The following is a 25788-nucleotide window of genomic DNA, read 5'->3' on the forward strand; positions in this document are numbered from 1 at the left end:
TCACTGCAGAACCCACACCCCGGAGAGGAGCATCCTTGGGGGATCACAGCCTCCCACCCTGGGGAGCTGGATGAAGGCAGGAAAAGGGCATTAGCGGATGGCAATGCAGAGCCTCCCATGCAAGGGCAACGTTTGCCAAAGGATTTGGTAAAGGCTGAAAGCCCTGAACACCAGCAGTAGGCTAACGCTCTTGTCTCTGCTGGGGAAGATAAAACCAGAACCAAGCAAAGGACATCTTGCTGGACGTAAAGGGGAGGGGAAAGCATGGGGGGACAACTGAAACACAAAGTAGTATTTGTTTGGAGCTTGGAAAATGGGTCAGAAATCAGTGTCAATGTCTCTGCCTTCAGGAAAGGCAGAAAAGAGGAAGAGCAGTGACAGCCCCAGCAGCCGGCCCAACAAAATGTGCAAATATTGCCTGCCAATTAACACAATTAGCAAACACCTCAAAGATGGAAGCTCTGTTGCAGGGGACAGCTTGTTTCAGATGCGAGTCCCCTGCACGGTGACACCGTGACCCAGGGACCTCCCCACCTGCCACTCACCTCAGCCAGCACGAAGAGGGGCTCGATGACATCCCGCTCCACCTGCAGCTCGAAGTGGATGAGCTCCTGAGCCAGCTTGTCCTCCACCTCCCCGCACAGCCGCAGCATCTTCCTGCAAGGGCAGCAGCAGGGCTGGGTGCTGCGGGGCTGGGGGAGCAGGAGCAGCCAGCCTGCGCCCAGGGGGTGGGCGATGGGCACCCAGAGCCCTTGGGGCGCTCGGCAGCAGCGTGGGGCAGCTCCTCCTTGCAGGCGGAGGGAGGGTGGCAACCAGGGAATGTGGGCAACTTGGAGTTCGGAAAATCTCATTCCCACGCTATTATAGTGTCTATGGTCTGAAATTGTACAGTCTTTGGTGGGAGGTCATAGAATCATGGAATGGTTTGGGTTGGAAGGGATCTCAAAGCCCAACCACTTCTACTCCCTGCCATGGGCAGGGGCACCTCCCACTGGATCAGGGAGATCAAAACTCCATCCAACCTGGCCTTGAACACCTCCAGGGATGGGGCAGCCACATCTTCTCCCCACCCTCACAGGAATACATTTCTCCCCAAGATCTCATCTCAATCGCCCCTCTTTCAGCTCAAAACCATTCCCCCTCATCCCATCCTTGCGCTATCTGATCAAGAGCCCCTTTCAGTACTGGAACCTGCTCTAAGGTCTCCCCAGAGCCTTCTCTTCTGTAGCCCCCTACAAGTACTGACTGACACACACACACACACATATATAGTATGTATATTCTATATATATAAGTATCTCAGTGTATATACTATATACACTGAAATACATATATATATATCATTTATGCCGTGTACTGCGTGATTAAAGGATTCCAGCTCATTAAAAGGCAGAAAAGAATAAACGAATCTCCATGACTGCTGAGATCAGAGCAGCCCTGCTGTGATCCCCCCCTCCGTCATCCAGCATCATAGATAAGAAAGTGCAGTAATTCCTGATAGCAGCATCCCAGCAGCATCCTGGTATCCCAGCAGCATCCCAGGGCCCCAGGGGAGACCCAGACCTCCTTACCCCAGCAAGGAGTCATCACCCAGCACAGCCGATCCCTCCATCAAGCACTGCGCCAGCGTTGTCAACGGCAGCTTCTTCTGCAAAGAGAGGACTGTGTTGCCCACCACGCCGGCCCCAGAGTGCCCAGCAGCCTCAGCACCCTGTCAGAGCCTCACCGAGCGCTTGTCGGCATCCACGCCTTGCTGGCCCTGCAGACATGCCGTCAGCTTCTTGTGGGTGCTGTGCGAGACCTGCTTCACCAGCTCCAGGCGCTTTTCCACCTGCGGATGCAGCGGTGCCCATCACCAGGGCATCCTGCCTGGTTCTCTACCCACTGGGCAGCAACTTCTTGCTTGTCAATCAAAGAGATTTTAATTGCTCTTGTGTCAGATGCAACAGCCTGGAGCCCAGCCCCTTCCCAGGGTACGGAGGATTTGAGCAGGAGAAGGTTTCACGGGGTTGATGCTGCCTCAACTCAAGCCCCGAGCAAGGCACAGCAGCCCCAAAACGCTTCTGTCCTCAGGCAAGGGCAGGAAGTGCCTGTCCCCAGCTGAGCCCTGCCACCAACCCCACCCGCCAACACTCTAACCTGGGGCTGAAGGTCACCTTATTTGCCTCTGCATTGATTAAACGATGCAATTCACCTCGGAACTCAATGAGAGGTGTCATTAAGAGTAAGCAATGAAGGTCTGCTGAAAACCAGAGCTGAGAGACACGGAGGGGAAAAAAGGGAAAGCTCAACATTTAGGGAAATAATCTGAGAAAAGGGAAATGTTCGCGAAAGCTCCAAACCTTGGGATATGAGTAGGGGGAAAAAAAGAAATACTCCCTGCCAGGGAGAAGTGCTGAGCCTGCAGGGTCCTCGAGGCAGGAGGCATCTGATGGGAGCCTGGCACTCAAACAGAGCCAGCCTCCACTGCTATAATAATAGATATATACACTACTCATAATACCTACTAAATATATTAATGTATATAAGAATATTACATCCATACTAAAAATTATAGATGTACATGATGTCTGGCGAAGGGAAGAGCAGCCTCTGCCATCCCCGCAACACATCCCTGTTCCTTTCAACGTAGAGATGGACACGTGTGTATATATTTAAAAACTATATATACAATAATTATAGACACACACATGCCCACGTATACGCTGCCGGGAGGGGTATAGTGTTCAGAAGGACACAAACGTGAATGCACACTCATCCAGATGAACCCAACTGGAGGCGATGAGATACAGTGCCCAGAAGGATTTGGGTTCTGCACCATCTCCGGACACAGAGCCCTGCCAACATCACTGAGTCTTCAGGAGACACGCAGACAAGGTGGCACTGACCACTCGCCCACTGAATTATCTCTGAAAGGTGCAAAAATCCCCCGTGCAGCATTGCTGCAGCCAGGCTTGCTCTGGATGGTGCCAGCAGGGACGGCACCAGTGCTGGGACAGCAGCGGGAGGCTGTGAGAGCATCCTCACCAACGGCCGGGCAGCTGCTTCGCCTATCGGTGCCCAAGTCAGGAGCGATGGTTTGGAGAAGTGTGAGTTGGAAACCCCATGAATTCAGTGATGGATTTGTGAATTCATGGCCCTTGGCTGGCGCTTGCTCCACCACCTCCCTCCCTGGGGCGGGCAGGAAGCCCTGCTCCTGGCACAAAAAAGCATCGAGATGAGATGTCCCCGAGCGACCGCGACCTGAGCATCCCAGCTGCTGCTCCCAGGCACTACGCCAGGCTTTTGGCTTGAGCTGTTTTGCTGAATTGCTCAAACCATCAGCTTCGGGGGAACCCCAGCTCTGGGGACTGAACCCTGCTGTCACGTATCCTGTCCCCAGGGCAGGGTTTGCAGGACAGACGGGAGATGCGGGCGCCACCAACCCGGCTGCCCGTGTCACGTTGCCAACCTGGCGGAGATGAGACTGGATCCGATTCCAGCTGACCTGAAAATTACGCTGGGAAAGGGCTGGGAGGGTGCGTGGGAGGGACACAATGCTGCTTCCCATGCTTCCAACCCCCTCCTCCTCCTCCCAGCCTCTCTCACTGTCACAGGGCACGGAGCCCCAACCAGCACGGAGCTGGTGCCACATCCAGCACCCACGGGTGGGTGCCTGGGCGCACACAGGCACTCTGGGCGCTGGTCAGAGCAGCTGCAGAGGCCTCACCTGCAGGAGATCTTCACTCAAAACCTCTGTCTTCTCAGCCCTGCAAGACAAGAAAGAACATAAAGTGTTGGCGAACGGTCCAGCACATGCGGCAGCGCTGGCGCTGCCGTGGTACCAGGCATGGCTGAACATGCTTCTCCAACAGGATGCAGCCGGTGATTTATGGTTTGCTGGTCCCACGAGTCATCCCTTTATCCCCTAAGTAAGCAAAGGATGGAGCATCTTGGTGAGCCACATCCCACACCAAATTAGAGTTGTCTGATCTCCCCCTTATTATTCCATTGTCCCCAGCACAACGGGGATGCTGAGTTCCCAGCAGGATGTGGGCAGCACTGCAGAGGGAGGCAGTGTTTCTATGCATGTCGGCAGCTCCCTGGGCCGTGCCAGGCTCCAGCACATCCTCAGTGCCATGGATCTCAAGGACACAACCTGTCTGCACGACTGAGCCTCTTCACTCCGACGCAGCCGACTGAATCTGCAGCAGCAGCTGCTGCCCAGGGCTTCACCGTAACCCTTCCCACTGCTCGTCGGAGCTGGGTTTACTGTTCCAGAGCGTGTGACATCCACTGTCCTTGCTAGCAAGGAGCAATGAGGATGCAAAAGGAGACACAAATGTGCAGCAAAGCCTCCTTATCCCCGCGCACACCCATAGCATCCTCGCCCACGAAGCCCCTGTGGCTGCTCCGCACCGGATCTGCTCAGATTTATTCAAACCACCACACTCAGTATCATTTATTCTCTTTTTCATGGGTTATTTACAACTTTAGTGCATCACCTCTCTTTGCAAAATGACATCTGTCAAGATGTGCTTGGTCAGAGTTGTGATTTAGCCAATTAGTCCCTAAAGGTTCGTTAGCGATGGCAGCTTGGTGCTCTGATCCTTTGTAACAAGGCATACCTTTATTGCCTGAACCTTGGTTGCTTTCTGCTATCCAGGCTGGTTTCCCAGCTGTCAGGGGCTGGAAAAGCAGAAATTAAGGAATCGGCAGCAGCAGAGCAGGGTTCAAAGAGCGAGCCTGGCACAGCAGAGGCGCCGGGCAGCGCAGGGCTGGGTCTGTGGGTTCATCTGAAAATACACAACATCCAAAGACATTTACAACATCCAACCTTGTGATTCTGTGATTCTGTGATTTAGAAAGTGCTAATTAACTGCATTCAATCTGGTCTGGGTATGAAAGTCATCCCAGTGTCTGGTTTCGGTTGGTTTTAAAAACACAAAAAATCTCCAAACCCAATATATTTTTCTTTTTTTTTTTAAAAGGGATTTCAAACGAACCCTTTGCGGTATCGCCTACATGGAACACAAGTGATGCACTGGCTGCCCAGGAGCAAGGGCTGCTCAGGCTCTCCTCCTCTTCGGCAAATCCTCTTCACTATCATTTACAGACAGAGCTGGAAACACCACAGAACCGGTACAAACAGGGAAGAAAGCAGCAAATATCCACCAGCACAGACACAACGGCCATCCCTGCTTCCCTGTCCCGGCTCAGGATGAATTCTGCATCCCACAGGAGAAGGAGGTGGCAGGGACACAGCAAACATCGTCCACTCTCGTGCAGGGACCTCTGGCACACAGACCTGCCTCCTGCTCTGCACCACAGATATCTGAGAGTCATGGAATGGTATGGGTTGAAGGGAACTCAAAGTCCAAGCAGTTCCACCCCCTGTCATGGGCAGGAACACCTCCCACTGGATCAGGTTGCTCCAAGCCCCATCCAACCTGGCCTTGAACCCCTCCAGGGATGGGGCAGCCACCACTGCTCTGGGCAACCTGGGCCAGGGCCTCCCCACCCTCACAGCAAAACATTTCTCCCCAAGATATCATCTCAATCTCCCTTCTTACAGCTCAAAACCATCCCCGTTTGTCGTGTCCCCGCACTCCCTGATGAAGAGCCCCTCCCCAGCTTTCCTGGAGCCCCTTTCAGTACTGGAAGCTGCTCTAAGGTCTCCCTGGAGCTTCTTCTTCTCCAGACTGAACAACCCCAACTGTCTCAGCCTGTTCTCATACAGAAGGTCCTCCAGCCCTTGGATCATCTCTATTGCCTCCTTCAGACTCGCTCCAGCAGATCCATGTCCTTCCTGTGCTGGGCACTCCAGCACTGGATGCAGGGCTCCAGGTGGGGTCTCATCAGAGCAGAGCAGAGGGACAGAATCCCCTCCCTCACCATGGTCCCAATTCTTTGGATGCAGCCCAGGACACCGTTGGATTTCTGTGCTCCGAGCACATGTTGACGAGTCATGACGACTTTTCCAAACTTTAAAAAAAGGCTGGAGGAGAAAAACTCCCTCCTGTTCTTGCCACATCAGGAAAACACTCCCCAAAAGCGACGTTTTTAGCCCATTTTCCCTTCTTCCAGTTGGGGCTGATGGATGGGTTTGCCACACCCCACGGTCAGGTCTCTCTCCCAGTAGCCACAACCCAAGACATGCGATGTCCTGACACGTTTGGGATGCAGAAAATGTTTCAAACAGGATAACAAAATCCTATCTTCGTTCTGTGTTTAAGTGTATCCCCGGGATGAGAAACCACAGCAGATTTAAGGGCTCAGCCCCAGCTCTGGCACAGACACTCACACCAGCCTTGCCACATCCCGGGATACTGAGGCAGGCTGGAGAGCCTGACAGCCATTGATGAGGCTTTAAAAAGGAGGAAAAAAAGGCTGCAGCATTTTAATAGGATAGGAATAATCAAAGAGGCTGTTGGAGAGCTGGACTCAGCTGCCCAGGGATGTGGCAGAGCAACGGGAATGCCACAGGAGCAGGTGTTTCCCTGCTTGGCTTTGGCATCTGTGGGAGCTGGGATGCTTTCTCGTCCTGCAGTGGGGATGGAGGGCTCTGCGTGGCCCTGGGGACACGCTGCGGCCACCAGCGATGGGACGGGCATGGGGCAGGGCTGCAGCAGAGCAGCATTGCCCATGGCAGTGGGAGCTGGGTACCACATCCCACCAGTGCCGGCATCCAGAGCCAGGCATCACCCTGCCTCACGCCTTGCCCTGCAGAACGGGGAAAACATGGCCCAAAAAGCCACAACAGGGCTCTATTTTTGCAAAGCCTAAGCAGAGGACAAGTCTCCTGCCTTGGGGTACCTGGACCTTATGGGTGATGCTGCCGGCAGCTCGGGCCGAAGAGTCCAGCCCTGTGGATGCAATGGGGAGCAACCCAGCTGCAGCTCCATCGCATGTGGTTTAGCAGCAGCACGTGGGACAGATCCTGCTGCTGTGGGTACATACGGTCCTGTGGACAATGCAGCTCTGCTGATGTCCTGCCACTCCACCTAAAGCTCCTTACAGATCTTCCAGAATGCTTCACAAAAATACAAATAGATCCCCTTGTCTCTGTATTTGCTCTCACTGACAGCACTCCAGAACCTCCAAATGACACCCTGGAGCGCAAGAACCAAGCGGTGCCTCCAAAGCCCCAGAAAGCCCAGCCCAAGCCGCTCTGCGTGGCCGTGTTCTGTGTAAAGACTGAAAAGCCACATCATCCCACTCCACCGACATCACGCTGCATCACAGCTCCGTGCTGCTAATGCCACCAGGAGAAATCCCATTACATCCATTATGCTGCTAAAGTCTCAGTTGAAAGCTAATACGGTTTTACAGGAGCTTATCTGGTTTCAGGAGCCATCCTGCGAATCTGTGGCAAGCGATGCTTGGCGGCACAATGGACACCTGGCCAGGGAGCAGCTGGGGAGACGGAGACTCTCCTTCATGTCCTGAGCTCTGCCCCACCCCACAGGGGCGTATTTTTGGGTGCTGAGCCCTTTCCGGCATTCAGAGATGCTCAAGGAGACTCCATTGTCCCCTCCCCAGTACCCAGGGATTTCCCTGGGGCATCGACTGGGGATGCTGCCTTTTCTGGAGGTGGGATGGGATCATCTTTCTGGGGATCTTGGCAAAGCATGTTCAGTGGGCTCAGCCTCGAGCATCTCCGCACCAGCCCTGAGCATCTCTGCTCCAGCCCCTCCTCTTCAACACATCTTCTCCCTACTCGCTCCGTGCTTCCTCCCGCTCAACTCAGCATCCCCCTCGAAGATGGCTGTTGGTCCCTTGTGCCAGCCCCCAAACCCTGGCATTCCAGAGCCCCAGCTCCCAGTTTACACTCAAGAACTTCAGTTCAGACCATGTGGAACTTCGGAGCCCAAACCACAAAGGTGCTTCCCAAACAGCAGCCCTAGAGAAACCCATTCACAACGTCAAGAGGAACCAGTCTGGATGCATCCTGGAGATGCTCTCCCTAGCGTCAAGCAGAGATGGTCTCCCTAGCATCTTGCTCCCATCCAAGGAACCCCTCAGCTCCTCCTGGCATCCCCCAGCCTGTCCCCAGCACCCCCAGTTCCTCTTCAGCACCACCCAGTCTCTTCTGGAATCCCCCAGTTCCTCCCCAGCCCTCCCCAATCCATTCCCAGCCCCTCCTGGCAGCCCTTAGCCAGTATCCCAGTATGCCACAGTTCCTCCCCAGCATTCCCCAGCCCTCCTGGACCCCCCAGTTCCTCCCCAGTGTCACCAGTTCCACGCCCCCAGCATCCCCCAGCCCCTTCTGGAATCCCCCAGTTCCTTCCCAGCCCCTCTTGGCAGTTCTTAGCTCATCCCCATTATCCCCCAGATCCTCCCCAGCTCTTTCCCAGCACCTCCCAGTCCACCCCCAGCATCTCCAGACCCCTCCTGGAATGATCCAGTCCCTCCTGGCAGCCCTTAGCCTTTCCCCACCACCTCTCATTTTCATTCTCAGCCCCCCCAGTCCACCCCTCCTGGCCCCAACGCTGGCTCCATACAAGCAGCCCGATCCGAACTGAAGCCATCCGAGGGGTCGCACCCCCCAAGTTCAGCCCCTGCTGCGGTGACAGCCACCCTGAGCCCAGGGGACCCCGGGAGCTGCTCCCTGCCAACGCCTGGGGGGCAGCCGAGCTCCTGCATGGACAAACACATCTCCTTCCAAATCACTGTCACTCCCTGGGGAGCAGGGGGATGCAGGCTCCTGTGTCCTGGGGCAGCTGGGGGGCTACATCAGCCCCCCCTTCCTCGCACCCTGGGCTGGGTTTAGTGACCATCTGTGCTCACTCCACACCCCTGGACCCTCGAATGATGCTCAAGGGTCTGACACGTGCAGCAGGGCTCTGGGAAAGAGGTTTTTGGTAGCTGGAGCATCCCATGGCCCAACCAACAGTGGTGGCACCACCAAAACATCTTCTCTACGCGCTGGTTTCAGTCAGGATCAGCACAGGACAGTTCTTTCCCCTCGTTCATCTGTAGGTAGGTACTTCCAGGTGGAAGGAGGTGCTTCAGCCCTCGGATCACCTTCATGGCTCATGACCTCCCCTGGGGAACCCGAGACGGTGGTTGTTGCTCCAAGGTGTCCTCCACAAACAGCAGGACACAAAAGAGCGGTGCAGGGACTTCTCGATTTCCCTGGCTGGTCCCCAACCCCCCAAAACTTCATGCCTTACAAGCGACATGAATCCGTCAGGAGCGTCCTGTCCTGTGAAGCAGGCAGGACTACCGGCTTGCAACGCTTTCTACCCTCCGGGCAAATAAAACCCCACTCCTCCCCTTCTCCTCGTGGAGGATTTCCACCCCGGAGCTGTTTTCTCAGCACAAATCCAGGCAAACCTCAGCCTCACTCAGCACCCAGACACTTGTATCCCTGCGAGCAGCTGGGAGAAGAGGGACAATTAATACGGAGACTTAAAAGCAAACGAGCAGGGGGCGCAGCTCCAATTTGGTTGTGTGTTTGCTTCTGAAAAAAAAAAAAACCCTAATTGCTGCCAGCAGAAATCAACACCAATCAAGCAAATTAAGTTGATTTCCACATAAATACTACATGAGCTTCCAGTGTCTTGGCCTGGGGAGCTACAGCAAAGCTGGTGCTTCCATGGAGCACCTCCTGATGCCAGACATATCCATCTGGCTGGACTATCCATCACTAGCACCTACCCTGTAGTCCCCACCACCGTCCTCTTCTGATGCTCAAACCACCCAAGACAAGCAGATCCTCATCTTGGATTTGACCCTGAGCCAGCAAAACTCAGAGAATGATGGAGATATCATGGTGATATTCTCTCTGAAGGTGGAAAACCATCACGCCAGGCTGCTGAGCAAGCACTTTTAGAATCATTACGGTTGGAAAAGACCTCTAAGATCACGCAGTCCAACCATCAGCCCAACCACACCGTGCTTGCTAAACCATGTCCCTAAGTGCCACAGCCACAATCTTTTTTAGAACCCCTCCAGGGATGGAGACGCCCCCACTGCCCTGGGCAGCCTCTGCCAGGGCTTCACCACTCTCTCCGTGAGGACATTTTTCCTAACCTCCACTCTAAACCTCTCCTGGCACAACCTGAGGCCATTTCCTCTCTTCCTATCCCTGGTTACTTGGGAGAAGAGCCCACCTCACCACCACCTCCTTTCTGGGAGCTGTAGGGAGCGATGAGGTCTCCCCTCAGCCTCCTCTTCTCCAGAATAAACAGCCCCAGGTTCCTCAGCCACTCCCTGAACCCCTGGGCTCCAGCCCCGTTGCCTTCTCTGCACTCCAGCCCTTCCTCACCCAGCACAGGGATGGGCAGAGCTGACGATGTATCTCTAGAGGCAGAGCATGTCCACGATGCTCCAGGGACCCCGTTGCCCATCAAACGCCCCTTCCACCCTTAGGCACCCCCTCGCCGCAGTGTGTCCATAACTATTCAATTACTGACTCTGGCCAGTTCCCTTGATTTCCGATAGCTCCAACCTAAAACCAGCCTCGCAGCTGAGCATAGAGGGAGGATTGAAAACCCAACCAAGGCCATCCTGCTCCAAGGATTAACTCTCACGGATGGGTCTGCTCCACTGGCCCACTATCCCATGGGACAGCAAGAGGCTCCATCCCAGTCCTGCTCACATCTCCCTCCAGTGTTGCCACACGTGTCTGGGACCCACAGGAAAATTCAAGGTCCTCACACCCCCAAAGCTCAGAGGTGAGGTTGGTGACGTGAGGTTCAACCACGTAACTGGGAAAGGTGCTGGGCATCCATCGCCTGTGCCGGATGGAGGAGAAAGCCTCTTGGGTCTCTTCCAGGCGACACCTAGAAGTGCTGGGCATTGCGGGCCAGGCTGGATGCTGGTCCTAGGACTGTGCCACCCCCAGCTCTTGATGCTGTTGGAGCTCTCCTCACTACTGCATCCCAGGGGATGTGCAGCCTGACAGCTCATAACCAGCATCCAGCTGAGGCCAAACAGAGCTGCGGATTTTTTCCAGTGCCTTTTTCACAGACAAGAAGCAAAACATCAAATATTTATATCCTCAAATCGCTGCTCAGATCCCCTGGGGAGACGACTCCAAGATGTAACATCCAGCGAGAAGCAGCGAGACAGCCTCGCTGGCGCCTCTTCCAGTGCATTCTGGGCTCATCCTGCCCTGGCACGTGACGTGGAGGGATGGTCCCTGTGTCCCAAACCCATGGCTCAGGGCAGCGATGCCCACCCAGTGGCACAGTGCCAGGGTTCAGAGCCCAGCAGCTCACCCATCAGCAGCCAAACCAGGCTTGAAAAGTGGGATGAGAGAGATGGGGAGGGCTGGTCCAGCTTTCCCCTATCTTTCTGCCACCACTGGGAAAACCAAAGGAAACAAAGCAAAGCACGGCATGGAGTTGTAAAGGCAGAAAAGCCTCTTTTCCTCTCCTTTTGCCCCTTTCCTGGCTGTGAGCTCGCTGCATCAGCATCCCTGCAGCATAGGATGCAAGAAGGCCTTCGATCCTCACTCCTGGCTCATTCCTGGTGGAGGAAAACCCACCCTGAGGTCACATACAGAACCTTCTTTGGTCCTGATTTGAAAATCACGGAGAAGCCCCTACAAAGCACAGGACCCTGAAACTGCCGGCTGTGGGGACAAACCCATCAATCCTCTCCATGAATCTTTCAGTTTGTCAGCGCTGCCGCCTTGCGAGGAGGATAAAAATATCACCGGGTCCGCAGGGATGCTGCCGGCACCATCTGAGGGGTGCGGTGTCCCTCGGCAAAGCCAAAATGCTGGGGGGAACTCCAACAGCGAGCCACTGGCACTCCAGCACGCAGATGTGGAACCCAGCTATTTAAAGCTGCTCCCTCCTGCAAATCCCATCGGACGCCCCTCTGGGTGGGTTTATTCCCTTCATCCTTGTTTCATACGCACAGAATAAAATGTCCTTATTTCTTGCAGCATATTCTTGCTGCACAGAGAATAAAACCTCAGGGGCTGAAGGTTTTATATTCATGTCTAGATGTCCTGCTGCTTGGGAAAGCATCTGCCCCAAGAGCCACCAAAGCGACATCCACCCTAAAAGGCCACCGCAGTCCCCAGGGATGAGGGTACAGGCTGAGCTGCTCAGAAATGGTAGAATCATGGAATGGTTTGGGTTGGAAGGGACCTCAAAGCCCATTCATTTATAGCTCCCTGCCATGGGCAGGGATACCTCCCACTGGATGAGGTTGCTCCAAGCCCCATCCAACCTGGCCTTGAACCCCTCCAGGAATGGGGCAGCCACCACTGCTCTGGGAAACCTGGGCCAGGGCCTCCCCACCCTCACAGCAAAACATTCCTCCCCAAGATCTCACCTCAATCTCACTCTTGCAGCTGAAAACCGTTCCTCCTCATCCTGTCCCTGCACCCCCTGATCAAGAGCCCCTCCCCAGCTTTCCTGGAGCCCCTTTCAGTACTGGAAGCTGCTCTAAGGTCTCCCTGGAGCCTTCTCTTTTCCAGCTGAACAATTCTAACTCTCTCAGCCTGTCGTTGTACAGGAGATGCTCCAGTCATAGGATCATCTCCGTGGCCTCCTCTGGACTTGCTCCAACAGATCTATGTCCTTCCTGTGCTGAGGACCCCAGAACTGGATGCAGGGGTCCAGGTGAGAGGACAAAAACAACTCCCCATGCCAGCACCATCCCCACCGTCCCCTCATGGCCTGCTGAGCTCTTTAGGAAGCCAGACATGCCATTCTGCACACGCTTGTTTTATTCCTGATGGGAGAGAAAAAAAACATATTGAACCAAACCTGGAAAATTCTCAGGGCAGTTTCTGCTGGGATGAGCACCGAGGTGTGGTCGTGGCCATAGTTCTGTGGCCTGGAGATAAGGGTGACAGCTTCTGCTGGCCTGGCTGCTGCTGAGAGGGGTTAATAAATAGAAATAAAATACAAGCGCTTTGCAGAGAGCATCTTCAAAGGGTTTTTCAGCCATGTATTGATTTCTCATCCCTTTTTACACCCTGGGGAAAAAAGGTGTTATGGTCCCTCATACACTGGGTGCAGGAATTCTCCTGAGAGTCAGGTGCCAAGTGCAGGTCTGGGCTGGAATGAGCATCCCCAGCTCTTTCTATCTAGTGAAGTGTCCTAAAGAAAAGAAATACAATAAAAAATGAAGTAAAGGACATGCTCAGGGCACAGCAGAGCGTGGTCTGCTCTGGTTGGCCCCATCGCACTCCCTCACCAGGCACCCTGGTGCCTGCGGGTGCTGCTGCTCTCAGTGGGCACCCGGAGGGTCCCGCTCGCCCCCAGCATCACAAACAGAGAGGCAAAGGAACGGGGGAGCCTCTAGGGAAGAGAGCTGAGAGTAGACTTGTAAAGGTAAAGAAATGCACGCAGCACCACCCCCTAACCCTGATCCTGACCCAAACCCTGATCCTGACCTTGACCTTAGCCCTGATCTGACCTTAACCTTGACTCCGATCCTGATCCTGACCCTGTTCCCAACCCTGACCCTGATCCCACCCCATCCCAGCCAGCTCCACGCACAGATAAGCCCCATCCCTCGGCTGCCGACAGCCGCACGCTCTCCCGACCCAATGCCAGCTGCAGCCACCTTGCAAGAAGAAAAGGCTGCTCCTGCCTGTCCCCTGCCCGGCTGCTCCCGGCAGAGCCACAGATGGGGTTCCTCCCTTCAGCAGCCTTTGTTCTTCCTTTTTTCAAGGAATCCACACCACCTAAAGCAGGAAAAACCACCAGGGGCTGGAAGCCCTCCCTGCACACCCTGTGGGGTGGCTGGGGAGATGTCACCACTGTCCCTTCAGTCCCACGGGACGCAGTCCTGGCCAAGCCTGCCGTGCCCATGGGAGGACTGCAGCCACCAGGCGCTGCTAGGAGGAGGGATGCAAACTGCTTCCAACAACCCCTGTCTACTCCCCAGGGATGACCTCCACATGCCTGGAGAAGAGAAGGCTCTGGGGAGACCTTAGAGCAGGTTCCAGTCCTGAAAGGGCTCCAGGAAAGCGGGGGAGGGGCTCTGGATCAGGGAGTGCAGGGATAGGACAAGGGGGAATGGTTTTGAGCTGGAAGAAGGGAGATTGAGGTCAGATCTTAGGAAGAAATGTTTTGCTGTGAGGGTGGGGAGGCCCTGGCCCAGGTTGCCCAGAGCAGCGGTGGCTGCCCCATCCCTGGAGGTGTTCCAGGCCAGGTTGGATGGGACTTGGAGCAACCTGATCCAGTGGGAGGTGTCCCTGCCCATGGCAGGGGTTGGAACTGATGGGCTTTTAGCCCCCTTCCTACCCAAACCATTCCATGGTTCTATGAGTCTAAGCAGCACTGTTAACAGCCTGCGGCAGCATCCAGTCCACTCCAGGTGGTCCCCAGCCATGGACTCGGTGCTGGCACTGCAGGTTGATGGTGGCCCACTGGGGTTTGGCGATGAGCAGGAGACGACACTCCTCGGACCTTGGAGGGTTAAGGTAGCACATATTCTCACAAGACTCTCCCGGGGAGACAAAACACCAAGTTCCTATTCTTATTATTCCTGATTTCTACTTATTCCTCATGCCCATTAATTATTCATCATTGCCATTAATTATTCCTTATTTCTATGCATTATTCCTCATTTCCATTTATTACTCCCTATTTGCCTTTATTAGTCCCTATTTTCATCTATTATTCTTTATTTCCAGACAGCTGGAGACAGCTGCTCAGGGCTCTGCAGTGAGGAAGCAGGATAAAACCTGAGCCCGCACCCGAGACAGGGACCAAGGGAGCTGGGCTGGGGATGAGGATGGTCCCTGAGCACCTGCCGAGCCCTGTGGTGTCTCCAGCTGCCCCATCCTGGCCATGTCCTCCCCTGTTATTCCCAGCCCGGAGAGGCTGGCAGCGCGGGCAGCTCTGCAGGCAGCAAACGTGCCGGGTACCGTCACAAGCTGGCATCGCAGCTCGCCCCAAGAGGATTAGGGCTTTAGCAGCTCCGAGCCCCACAGCCTCCGTCCCTGCTCCCCCGGCCACGCGTTGAGTGCCGCAGGGAGCCCGGCTCAGCCCCGTGCTCCCAAGGGATGCGGGAAGGAGGATGCTCTTGGCAGCAGCACCATTTTGAAGCCTGGTGTGTGCATGGTGCCCGGCTCGAGTCTCCCAGGCGGTGGTGGTGGGAGCTGGGATCAGCCACGGCAGGAGACATGGCAAACCTCCTCGGTGCATATGGAGAGCAAACCCTGCCCAGCGCAGACGCAAGGAGAAAATCACAGGCTCTGTCTCCGCAACAGCTCCGCCTGACATCCTCAGTGGGCGGCAAGCGCGGGGTTCTCGGTACCACATCCCCTGTACTGCACTCCTGCACCACCTTCCCGCAGCACGGTCCTGCTCTGTGCTCCCACACCACATTCTCACACTCGGTTTCTGCACCACACTCCTGCACTCTGCTCTTGCGCTGTAGTCCTCCACCATGTTCCCAGACCATACTCATGTACCGGATTCCTGCACTGCATCCCTGCACCTCATCCCTGCCACTGCATTCCCGCTCCATGCTCTTGCACGTTGCTCCCGCACTCTGTTCCTGAACTGTGTTCCTGTACCGGATTCCCACATTATGTCCCCGCACCACATTCCCATGCTGCATCCTTGCACCTCATACCTGCTGCCACATTCCCGCACTGTGCTCCTTTCATAGAATCCCCAAGTTGGAAAAGACCTCTTGGACCATTGAGGCCAGATTCCTGCACTACCTTCCCACACCACGTTCCCACATCGCACTCCTGGACCAGATTCCTGCCCACCAATCCCACCCTGGACTCCTGTACCAAATTCCCACACCATATTCCCACACCACATTGTTGCACCTCATCCCTGCCACCATAGTCCGGCACTGTGCTCCTGCACACCATTTCCACACCACATTCCTGTACTGGATTCCCGCACCACGTTCTCCCACTGCATTCTTGCACCTCGTACCTGCACTCTATTCTCACACTGTGCTCCTGGCACATCACTCATAGAATCATAGATCATAGAATAGTTTGGGTTGGAAGGGACCTTAAAGATCATCCAGTTCCAACCCCAATGCCATGGGCAGGGACACCTCCCACTGGATCAGGTTGCTCCAAGCCCCATCCAACCTGGCCTTGAACGCCTCCAGGGATAGGGCAGCCACAGCTTCCCTTGACAACCTGTTCCAGTGTCTCACCACTCTCATGGTGAAGAAATTCTTCCTTGTGTCCAGTCTAAATCTGCCCCTCTCCAGGTTATCCCCGTTCCCCCTGGTCCTATCCCCACAAGCCTTTATGAACAGCCCCTCTCCAGCTTTCCTGGAGCCCCTTCAGGTACTGGAAGGTCGCTATGAGATCTCCTCGCAGCCTTCTCTTCTCCAGGCTGAACAACCCCAACTCTCTCAGCCTGTCCTTGTATGGGAGGTGCTCCAGACCTCCATCTTTGTGGCCCTTCTCTGGATTCCTGCACCACATTCCCATATCATGCTCCTGCACACTGCTCCTGCACTGTGGTCCCACACCACCCTCCTGTACTGGATTCCCACACCCCATTCCCACACTATATTCACACACCACATACCTGTGCCTCGTACCTGCCACCACATTTTCACGCCATGCTCCTGCACACCGTTCCCGCACAGAATCCCTCTACTGCATTTCCACACTGCATTCCTGGACCAGATTCCCGCATTGTGTTTCTGCAACACATTCCCGCACAGCATTCTTGGACCCAATACCTGCCACAGCATTCCTGCACTTTGCACCTGCTCCCCACTCCCACACCGCGTTCCTGCACCGCATTCCACACCACACCCCTGTACTGGATTCCCATACCATGTTCCCACACCGCATTCGCACACTGCATTCTTGAACCTCTTACCTGCCATCGTATTCCCACGCTGTGCTCCTGCACATCATTCCTGCACCACATTCCTATATCATGCTCCTGCACACCATTCCTGCCCTGTGGTCCCACACTGCACTCCTATATCGGATTCCCACACCAAGTTCCAGCACTGCATCCTTGCATCTCATACCTATGGCATTCCAGCTCCTGCACGTGGTTCCTTCACCACATTCCCACACCATGTCCCTGCACACGGTTCCTGCACCGCACTCCTGTACCGGATTCCCACACAGTGTTCCCACATCATGTTCCCGCACTACATCCTTGTGCCTCATCCCTGCCATCGTGCTCCTGCACAGCGGCACCCTGCCACTCCATCCCTGCACCCTGTCACCCCATCCCGCACCGTGCTCCTGCACACCATTCCCACACCATGTTCCTGCACTGCATTCATTCCCACACTGCACCCCTGTATCGGATTCCCACTCCAAGTTCCCGCACTGCATCCTTGCACCTCACACCTGCCACCACATTCCAGCTCCTGCACACAGTTCCACATTCCCACACCATGTTCCCGCACACCATTCCTGCACTGCACTCCTGTACTGGATTCCTGCACGGTGTTCCCGCATCACGTTCCCATACCGCATCCTTGCACCTCATCCCTGCCACCACATTCCTGTATCGATTCCTGCACCATGTTCCCACACTGCATTCTTGCACCTCATACCTGCCATCGTATTCCCACGCTGTGCTTCTGCACATCCTTCCTGCACCACATTCCCATATCATGCTCCTGCACACCATTCCTGCCCTGTGCTCCCACACCGCACTCCTATACCAGATTTCCACACTGCATTCCCAGATAACATTCTTCTACCTGCCATCGCATTCCCACATCGTGTTCCTGCACTGCATTCCCACACTGCACTCCTGTATTGGATTCCCACTCCAAGTTCCCGTACTGCATCCTTGCACCTTACACCTGCCACCACATTCCAGCTCCTGCACACAGTTCCTGCACCACATTCCCACACCATGTCCCTGCACCCCATTCCTGCACCACATTCCCACACCATGTTCCTGCACCCCGTTCCTGCGCCGCACCCCCATACTGGCTTCCCGCAGTGTTCCCGCATCACATTCCAGCACTGCATCCTTACACCTTATCCCTGCCAAGAACATTCCCGCACTGTGCTCCTGCAAACCATTCCCACACCGTGTTCCTGCACTGCATTCCCACACTGCACTCCTGTATCGGATTCCCACTCCAAGTTCCTGCACTGCATCCTTGCACCTCACACCTGCCACCACATTCCAGCTCCTGCACACAGTTCCTGCACCACATTCCCACACCATGTTCCTGCACCCCATTCCTGCACCACACTCCCGTACCGCCTTCCCGCACAGTGTTCCCGCATCACATTCCGGCACTGCATCCTTACACCTCATCCCTGCCAAGAACATTCCCGCACTGTGCTCCTGCACACCATTCCCACACCGCGCTCCCGCACCACATTCCCGCACAGCTCATCCCAGCCCTGTTCCCGCGTGCCGGAGCCGAGCGGCCGAAGAGCCGCCGGTATCGGTCACCTCCAGCCAGCGCGGTGTCCCCACCGCCACGGGGGACACGGCGAGGGGGACGCAGGGGACGCAGCCCTCGGCTCCGGGCGAGGATGCTGAGCACCGCGCCAGAGCCAGTGCCGCGCTGGGAAGGGAAAATAAATAAATCCCACCCTCCTCCGCTGCAAAATCTCCAGGAATTACACAACAGTCACCTCCAAACCCCGGGCCTGCCCGCGCGGTGGCACCCACGGGCACCTCCCCTTCACCTGCACCCCGATGTGCCCCCGCACTCTGCCTGCTCCCAGCCAGCCGGGGACACCCATGGGTGCTGCAGGAGCAGCTCAGTGGGGCGCAACACAGAATCCTTCGGACAAGGGACAGGGCAGGTGGGGGAGGGCAGGGGCAGGCAGGGGAGCAGGGGAGCAGGGGAGCAGGGTGGATGCGGGGGACAGGGATGGGTTAACGAGCAGGTGGGGGGCAGGGAGGAGGCAGAGGGGGGAAAGGAGAGGGGAGAGGGTGCGGGAAAGGGGAGAGGGAAAGAGGGGAGAGGGGAGAGGGTTTGGGGAGAGGGGAGGGGATGGAGGCAAAAGGAGAGGGTGCGGGCAGAGGGGATAGGGGCAGAGGGGAGAGGATGGAGGCGAAAAGAGAGGGTGCAGGGAGAGGGGAGAGGGGGAGAGGGAAGAGGAGTAGAGGGAGAGGGTGCAGGCAGAGGGGAGAGGAGTAGAGGGGAGAGGGGCAGAGGGGAGAGGGTGTGGGGAGAGGGGAGAGGATGCAGGTGAAAGGAGGGGGTGCCAGCAGAGGGGAGAGGGGCAGAGGGGAGAGGATGGAGGCGAAAAGAGTGGGTGCAGGCAGAGCGGAGGGGGGCAGAGGGCAGAGGGGAGAGGGTGTGGGCAGAGGGGAGAGGGGCAGAGAGGAGAGGGGGGAGGGTGTGGGGAGAGGGGAGAGGATGGAGGCGAAAGGAGAGGGTGCAGGCAGAGAGGAGAGGAGTAGAGGGGAGAGGATGTGGGCAGAGGGGAAAGGGTGTGTGCAGAGGGGGGAGGATGGAGGTGAAAAGAGAGGGTGCAGGCAGAGGGGAGAGGGGCAGAAGGGAGAGGGGCAGAGGGGAGAGGATGTGGGGAGAGGGTGTGGGCAGAGGGGAGAGGATGCAGGTGAAAGGAGGGAGTGCCAGCAGAGGGGAGAGGGGCAGAGGGGAGAGGATGTGGGGAGAGGGTGTGGGCAGAGGGGAGAGGGGCAGAGGGGCAGAGGGGAGAGGGTGCGGGCAGAGAGCAGGCAGGATGCAGGCAGCAGGCAAGGGGTACATAGGGAGCAGGAAGGCTGAGGGCTGGGAGCACAGGAAAGATGCAGGCAGGGAAGCAGGCAGAGAGCCAGGAGCAGTAGGGTGGGCAGGGATAGGGACAAAAGCACAGGCAGGGAGCCGGTAGGGAGCTGGTGCTGGAGCAATGGGACTGGCAGGGAGCAGCCAAGGAGGTGGGCAGGGAATGGGCAGTGCAGCAGGCAGAGAGCAGGCAGCGTTTGGGGCTGTGGGGTGGCAGGGGAGCAGGCAAAGTGTGGGATGTGGGGCAGGCAGGGCTCAGGCAAGGGAGCTGGCATGGAGCAGGGGCAGCAGAGCAGGAGAGAGTGGGCATTGGGGAGCAGCAATGGGGCAAGCAGGATGCAGCTGTGGGGCAGGCAGGGAGCAGGGAGGATGCTGGCAAGGTGCTGGATTGGTGCAGCGAGGTCGCAGGTGCGGGGTTGGGGCAGAGCACATGATGGGGACTGTGGGGAGGGCAGAGTAAGGGATGGGGCAGGGTGCGGGATGGGGGCAGGAACTGGGGCAGGATGAGGGATCGGGGCAGGAACTGGGGCAGGGTGCGGGATGGGGGCAGGATGCAGGATCGGGGCAACGTGTGGAATGGAGGAAGGATGAGGGATCGGGGCAGGATGCAGGATTGGGGCAGGGATTGGGGCCGGCTGCAGGATTAGGGAAGGATGCAGGATCGGGGCGGGTATCAGGTCAGGGTGAGGGATGGGGGCAGGATGCAGGGCTGGGGCAGGGGTCGGGACAGGATGCGGGATCGGGGCAGGAATCGAGGCAGGATGCAGGGCTGGGGCAGGATGCAAGATTGGGGCAGGACGCAGGATTGGGGCAGGATGCAAGATTGGGGCAGGATGCAGGAGCGGGGCAGGGCTCGGGCAGGATGCAGGGCTGGGGCGGGATGCGGGCCGGAGGCAGGGCTCGGGCAGGGCTCGGCCGGCGCTGCAGGTGCCGCAGGGCCCGTCCCCACCCCTACCTGCCCACGGTCTGGTTGGCGAGCTGGCGCATGCGGTTGAATTGCTTCTTCATGGTGGCGGCGGGCGCCGGGCCGCCCCTCCCGCATCCCCGCCCGCCCGCGCCGAGCCGGGCCGGGCCGAGCCGAGCCAAACCGAGCCGAGCCGGGCCGAGCCGAGCCCGAGCCGGGCCCGCCGCCCCTGCGCGGCTCCGCGCCTCCGCCCGCGCCCCCCGCACCGCCCGCACCGCCCCCGGCCGCGGCGGCCATGGGAAATGTAGTCCGGCGGGATCGGCCTGGCCAGGGGCGGCCCGCCGGCATCCTCTGACATCCCTTGGCATGGTCCCAGCATCCTCTGACAGCCCCCGTCATCCCTTGGCATCCCCACGGCATCTTCTGACATTCCCCCAGCATCCTCTGACACCCCCCCCCCCCCCCCAGCATCCCTTGGCATCCCCTCTGCATTCTCTGACACCTTCCCAGCATCCCTTGGCATCCCCCCTGCATCCTCTGGCATCCCCCCCAGCATCCTCTGAGATCCCCTCAGCATCCTCTGACACCTCCCTAGCATCCTCTGACATCCCCCCAGCATCCTCTGACACCTCCCTAGCATCCTCTGACACCCCCCAGCATCCTCTGACATCCCCCCAGCATCCTCTGACACCCCCCAGCATCCTCTGACACTCCCCCAGCATCCTTCCAGCATCACCTGGCATCCCTTTGCACCTCTCAGGATCCCCTAATGCGACCTCAGCATCCCTTGGAATGGTCCCAGCACACCTGCTCCTCAGCATCCTTAGTGGTGCGCCCCAGCATCCCCCTCCCCAAACCTTGGCATGGTCCCAGTATCCTCTAACATCCCCCTGGTACCTCTCTGGTGTGCCCCAGCATCCCCTGGAATGCCCCCAGCATTTGCCAGCATGACCTCAGCATCCCCTGACCTCCTTTCAGCACCCCCTTTGCCACCCCTGACACGCTCTGCAATGGCCTCAGCATCTTCTGACACCCCTCAGCATCTGCCTGGTGTGCTGCACCATCCCCTGGCATCCCTTGGCATGGCCCAAGCATCCCTGACATCCTCTTGTCATCCACTGCCATGGCTACGCTGTCCCTTGGCATGGCCCCAATATTCCCTGTATGACCTTAGCATCCCTTTGGCGTGCCTCAGCTTCCTCTGACATCCCCCCAGCAGCCCCTGGCATCCCTTTGCACCTCTCAGTCTCCCTTGGGATGGTCCCAACAGCCCCTGGCATCCTCTTGCATCCCCTGGCACCCCTTGCGAAGGCCCAGCACCTCCCTAAGACCTCCTGGCATCCCCCAGCATCCCACCGACATCATTAGGCTGCGCCTCGAATCCTGGGTTCAATTTTAGGCCTCTCAATATGAGAAAGACGTTGAGGGACTGGAGCACATCTGGAGAAGGGGAACGGAGCTGGGGAAGGGTCTGGAGCACAAGCCTTATGAGGAGCAGCTGAGGAACCTGGGAGTGTTCAGCCTGGAGGAGACTGAGGAGAGACCTCATCACTGTGTACACCTCCATGAAATGAGGCTGCAGCAAGGTGGGTGCAGGGCTCTTCTCCCAAGTGACAAGTGATAGGATGAGAGGAAATGCCCTCAAGTTGTGCCAAGGGAGATGTAGATTGGACATTGGGGAAAGTTTCTTCACTGAAAGGGTTCTCAGGCACCAGCAGAGGCTGCCCAGGGAGGTGGTGGAGTCCCCATCTCTGGAGGTGTCTCCATCCACCTGGAGGTGGGTAGATGAGGTGCTGAGGGATATGATTTGGTAGTGGACAGGTGCAGTTGGAGGTGATGATCTCAAAGGTCTTTTCCAACCTAATGATTCTATGATCACTTTGGCATCCCTTGTCGTGGCCTCAGCATCCCTCCAGCATCGCTGGCGTTCCTTGGCATCCCCCTAAGCATCCCCCTGATGTTCCCCCAGCACCTCCCATCTCTGCTCTCCTGAGCCCTGGGAATTTGGGGTGCTCAGGGCTATGGCAGGTTTAAACATCTCACTTCTGCTCATCTCTGAGCAGTGCTGGATGAGCCAGAGCAGAAGCCTGTCTCCAGCAGTAGCTGGTCCCAGCCAGGACCGGGCTGGGGTGGCCAGGGGACCCCGCTTCCACCCAGGATCTGCAGACCCCGAGGCGGAAGGTGGGGTGAGCCAAGGGCCTGCACAGTGCTGAGCCCCAAACGGGCTGCTCTGCCCACGCTGGCATTGCTCCCAGCTTGAAGGACACTCAAGGGAAGGCTCCAGAGAGACATTATAAAAGCCTTTCAGTACCTGAAGGGAGCTACAAGAAAGCTTGGGAAGTACTTTTTCTAAGGGCATGGAGTGATAGGATGAGGGGGATTGGCTTTAAATTGGAAGGGGAAAGATTTAGATTAGACATTAGGAAGAAATTCTACACAATGAGGGTGGGGAGGCCCTGGCCCAGGTTTCCCAGAGCAGTGGTGGCTGCCCCATCCCTGGAGGTGTTCAAGGCCAGGCTGGATGGAGCTTGGAGCCCCTGATCCAGTGGGAGCTGTCCCTGCCCATGGCAGGGGTTTGGAACTGGATGATCTTTAAGTTCCCTTCCAACCCAAATCATTCCATGATTCTGTGATTCTTGGTGCGGAATAAAAAAATCCAAGGCACTGACCCCTGCAATAGTGTGAAACCTGCTTAGGAAAAGCCTTGGTGACACACTTTGAGGTCACTCACAGATGTCCCATCCCACTGTCCCCATCCTGCATCTGAATCCAATCCTCAGAGATGTTCTTGGTGATCAGCGCTGCCCACAAACACGACCACGCGCTGGCAGGGCTGTGCACACTCGGGCAGCCCCTGCTTCAGGCTGAGAGCTCTGCTTTGAAACCACGTCACCCCCAGCCCTTTTCCATATGTCCATCTTTTCCTCTGCTGAAACGGGGCCAGGAAACTCCCGCTCACCGTTTGACCCTGCAAAGCATCTGCTCTATCGCAGCCCTGTGCCTCATCCTTTTTGTCTGCACAACGGGGCTAGGAAGGTTCTCCCAGGATTTTTACAGTCTCAGGACTGATGGGATTTTCTGGCGGTTCCTGTGAGCTTCTAGGCACGCTGTCACTCATCGCCCAGAAAAAGATGATAGGATGCTGCCGCTGCTGTCTTGGTCAGTCCAAACAACGCCCTGCAATGCAATCCTGCCTGCGCCGGGGCGATGCTCGCAGCCTGCCGGGCACACCAAGGCATGTCCACGTACACCAGGCACATGAGCATTAGCGGAGACCAATTCCTTTAAAGAAACAATCAAGCCTCAGCCATGCTCCTTCCTGCTCTCTGAAAACCCAGGGAAAAAATAAATCAGTGCTTTTCTAATGGAAAAAGGCAGAAGTTTTGCATTCATGGAAGCCAACGCTGCGCCAGAGACTGCACCACAGCCTCGTTCCTCTCCCTCTGCTCGGTGCCATCTGAAGACATTCCCAGGCTTTTTGGGATTTCGTATTGTTTGCCCCTATCACCATCTTCTTGCCAAACCCATGGCTGCTCCCCACACTGGCAGGCAGCACCACACCATGCATCCTCAGTCCCAGTGTGTGGGCAGCTGCCTGCACCCCATGTCTCACAACTCCTCAAACCAAGCATCTCCCAGTGGTATTTTACTGGGGGTCTAACACATAGAGCCTACAAAATCAAGCCGTTCCTGGGCAAACCCATAATAACACCCCTGGAGCTGTCTGGGGAAGAGTGAGGATGCTCTCAGCTCATATTAAGAATCAAGGAGTGATGATGGGCATCTTAAGTGACTAAAATCTCCCTGAGACTCCTTGGAGGTGACAAAGCAAGAGTAATGTTGGTGGGAACAGCATCACTCACAGTAGCTCCGGGCTTGAGCGCAAATCCAGCCTGATCTGGTGTCATCAACCCATCTCCTTCCCCTGCACTGCACAGTGCTGCCCCAGGAGGTGAAGTGCCAGCCCTGTGTCTCCCAGTCTGGGGGAGCTTGCAGCACCCCAGGGATAAGGTTTGGGTCTGTCAACCCCTGTGTCCCAGGAGGCCATGCAGGGACCCCCTGGTGCAGGGATCATGAGAGGACACCCCTGTTTCGGGGCTCATTGAATGGGTGGTGGGGGTCTGAGCTGCTGGTGGGGGGTCTTTGTGCTGAGGTGCCCTGGGGCTGGCAGCAAGGAGGATGCTCCCGAGCTCCTGCATGCATCTGCCTCTGGATTCAGACATTGTCATGCAAGGCCTGAGGTTGGGTACTGTGGGCCCACCATGATGGAGAGGAAGACAACCGAGCTCCCTCCCTGGGCTGGGACGCACCCGGAGCAATCCCAGCAGCAGCTCCAGCGCTGCTCAGCCACTCCTGAACACCTCATCCAGTGGGATGGGCATGAGGGACCAAGGCTCCTGCTGCAGTAACCCACCAGGGTCTTCTGGCACTGTGCCCATGGGAGAAGGTGGGGCTGCACCCAAAGGTGCCTTTCCTCCCTGTGCTGCTGTGATGCTTTCGGTGCATCAGAGGGCACAGCCTGTCTTAGGATCCAGGAATGTTTTGCAGCCAGGCAGGCCTGGCATCTCCCCTGGCATCAGCTGATGCAGCTTCAGTGCTTCCTCTCTATTTTACCACTCTTAATCGTGTCTTTACTGCTGGATTGCAAAAGGAGACATTTTATGGGGTTTCTGGGGGTGGATACGGGGAATTTTGGCTCCTCTGAAGAGATGCAGAGAGCTGCACAGTTCAGAGCTGTGGTTCCCACCATGTGATGTTCTGAGACACTGCTGGAGAGATGTTTCACGACCTTCCAGGAAGCATAAAACTCAAGGACACAACTCTGGGAAAAGCCCTGTAGGACGCAGTACTGGTGCTCACCTTCTCCCAGCCCAAAGGCAGCTCCAGAACACCACGTCAGGGTTGATTCTCCATGTCTTCATCATAGCAATTGTGCCAAGTAAGGTCAATCTGACCACCCCAGCTTGCTTCTGGCTTTTACCCTCTTGCCTTGGACACGTGCTGAAGGAATTGTCCCTCCCACTACCCCTTCATCATCTCAGTGCTGTTGAACCTACAAGATCAGCTAGCATTGTCCCAGATGGGTCAAAGCAGATTACCATCAAGGCAACCCATTTTAGTGGAAAACCACATGAGTGTTAAGAGCCCTGACGTGAATCAAGTGCTGGCAGAGTTGCCCCTACCCACATGTCCAGCACAGGCTCCTGCTGACCCATATCTATGCCTCCATGACCCAGTCTGCTCCCAAAACACACCACAACCAA

At 56.7% G+C, this 25788-nt stretch overlaps 1 protein-coding gene across 3 annotated transcripts in view; it reads right to left on the minus strand.

Moving 5' to 3' along the window:
* ARHGAP44 (Rho GTPase activating protein 44) overlaps nucleotides 1-20774 on the minus strand; it is a 35566-nt gene extending 14792 nt beyond the window's left edge. For all 3 annotated transcript variants that reach the window (XM_054083280.1, XM_054083279.1, XM_054083281.1), the window contains exons 1-5: nucleotides 20576-20774; nucleotides 3710-3749; nucleotides 1727-1831; nucleotides 1572-1648; nucleotides 546-657 (exon numbers count right to left, since the gene is read on the minus strand). In XM_054083280.1, coding sequence (XP_053939255.1) covers nucleotides 546-657; nucleotides 1572-1648; nucleotides 1727-1831; nucleotides 3710-3749; nucleotides 20576-20628 — 387 coding nt within the window. In that variant the 5' untranslated portion in view covers nucleotides 20629-20774. The remainder of the gene's footprint in view (nucleotides 1-545; nucleotides 658-1571; nucleotides 1649-1726; nucleotides 1832-3709; nucleotides 3750-20575) is intronic.
* Between the last annotated feature and the right edge of the window lie 5014 nt (nucleotides 20775-25788).

This window comes from Cuculus canorus, chromosome 18 (genome assembly GCF_017976375.1).
Source record: "Cuculus canorus isolate bCucCan1 chromosome 18, bCucCan1.pri, whole genome shotgun sequence".
NCBI classification, from domain to species: domain Eukaryota; kingdom Metazoa; phylum Chordata; class Aves; order Cuculiformes; family Cuculidae; genus Cuculus; species Cuculus canorus.